The sequence below is a fragment of the Orycteropus afer genome, unplaced genomic scaffold (genome assembly GCF_000298275.1).
Source record: "Orycteropus afer afer isolate SDZICR_OR568_19922 unplaced genomic scaffold, OryAfe1.0 scaffold00005, whole genome shotgun sequence".
Lineage (NCBI taxonomy): Eukaryota > Metazoa > Chordata > Mammalia > Tubulidentata > Orycteropodidae > Orycteropus > Orycteropus afer.
The window spans coordinates 23,023,696-23,024,975 of record NW_006921592.1 but is presented as its reverse complement, the minus strand read 5'-3'; the positions used below and the strand labels follow the sequence as shown (position 1 = coordinate 23,024,975).

Here is a 1,280-nt window from a genome sequence, read left to right as displayed (position 1 = left end):
ATTTCAAATACAGAGTCAATATCCATGGAAGTAGCAGTCAAGAAATCAAGCAACATACTGCACTGGCAAATCTGCCGCAAAAAAAAACTTTTTTAAAATTGTTAAAAAGCAAAGATGTCGGAGCAGTGTGAAGAAGAGGCGAGAACGACCCCCGGATCGACCAAAGCTCGAGCACAGCCGCATCCCCGCTTCCGGCGCCTGCATCCCGCCGCCATCGCCACTATGCCCAAGAGAAAGGCTGAAGGGGATGCTAAGGGAGATAAAGCCAAGGTGAAGGACGAACCACAGAGGAGATCTGCAAGATTATCTGCTAAACCTGCTCCTCCAAAACCAGAGCCTAAGCCTAAAAAAGCCCCTGCAAAGAAGGGAGAGAAGGTACCCAAAGGGAAAAAAGGGAAAGCTGATGCTGGCAAGGATGGGAAAAACCCTGCAGAAAATGGAGATGCCAAAGCAGGCCAGGTACAGAAAGCTGAAGGTGCTGGAGATGCCAAGTGAAGTGTGTGCATTTTTGATAACTGTGTACTTCTGGTGACTGTACAGTTTGAAATACTATTTTTTATCAAGTTTTATAAAAATGCAGAATTTTGTTTTACCTTTTTTCTTTTTCTTTTTTTTTTTTTTAAAGCTATGTTGTTAGCACACAGAACACTTCATTGTTGTTTTTTGGGGAAGGGGCAAATATCACTAGTAGAATGTCTCTAAAGCTGGATTAATGTGGAAGAAAACACCTTTCCCTTCTAGCTTGGAGAGACTTACTCTTGTTTCCCAGGAGGGAAGGATTCCCTGATGTTGACACACATTAGCCACCTTGGCACAAACACCTTGCGGTGTGGAGAAACTACAATTTGTTTGTATGTCCTCATGTCCTCTTCGCCCTCTTTGCCTTCGGTATAGACTTGACTCCCATAAACTCAAGACCTTTTGGGACCTGACCCAAAAAAAATTAGTTACCTGTCTGTCAGGCAATCTGGACTTTCCAGTGATGCCATTGCAGTGGCATCCCTCAAAAAAGCAGTGGTTCCTTTTTTTTATATTGTGGATTTTCAGATCGTTAATTCTGCCATTTTCATTTCATTTTCTGAAAGTCAGGGTCGGCTCGTGAAAAGTTGTTTAACAACATGCTAAATGTGAAATGTCAACCCTCACTCTAAACTTTCCCTATTTGGAGCATCAAATGAAGACTTCATTGGGTTTTATAGTGTCTTTCTGATTTTGGTAGTCCATTGAAGAAGGAAGTTTGAAAGTTGTTGTATACTGTTAACGATTGTCTGCCCATGTCC

At 42.3% G+C, this 1,280-nt stretch overlaps 1 protein-coding gene across 1 annotated transcript; it reads left to right on the top strand.

Moving 5' to 3' along the window:
* The first annotated feature begins 222 nt into the window (after positions 1-222).
* LOC103195483 (non-histone chromosomal protein HMG-17-like) lies at positions 223-495 on the top strand. The gene has a single exon (XM_042780676.1). It carries the CDS (start codon positions 223-225, stop codon positions 493-495), a length of 273 nt encoding a protein of 90 aa, XP_042636610.1.
* The last annotated feature ends 785 nt before the right edge of the window (positions 496-1,280 follow it).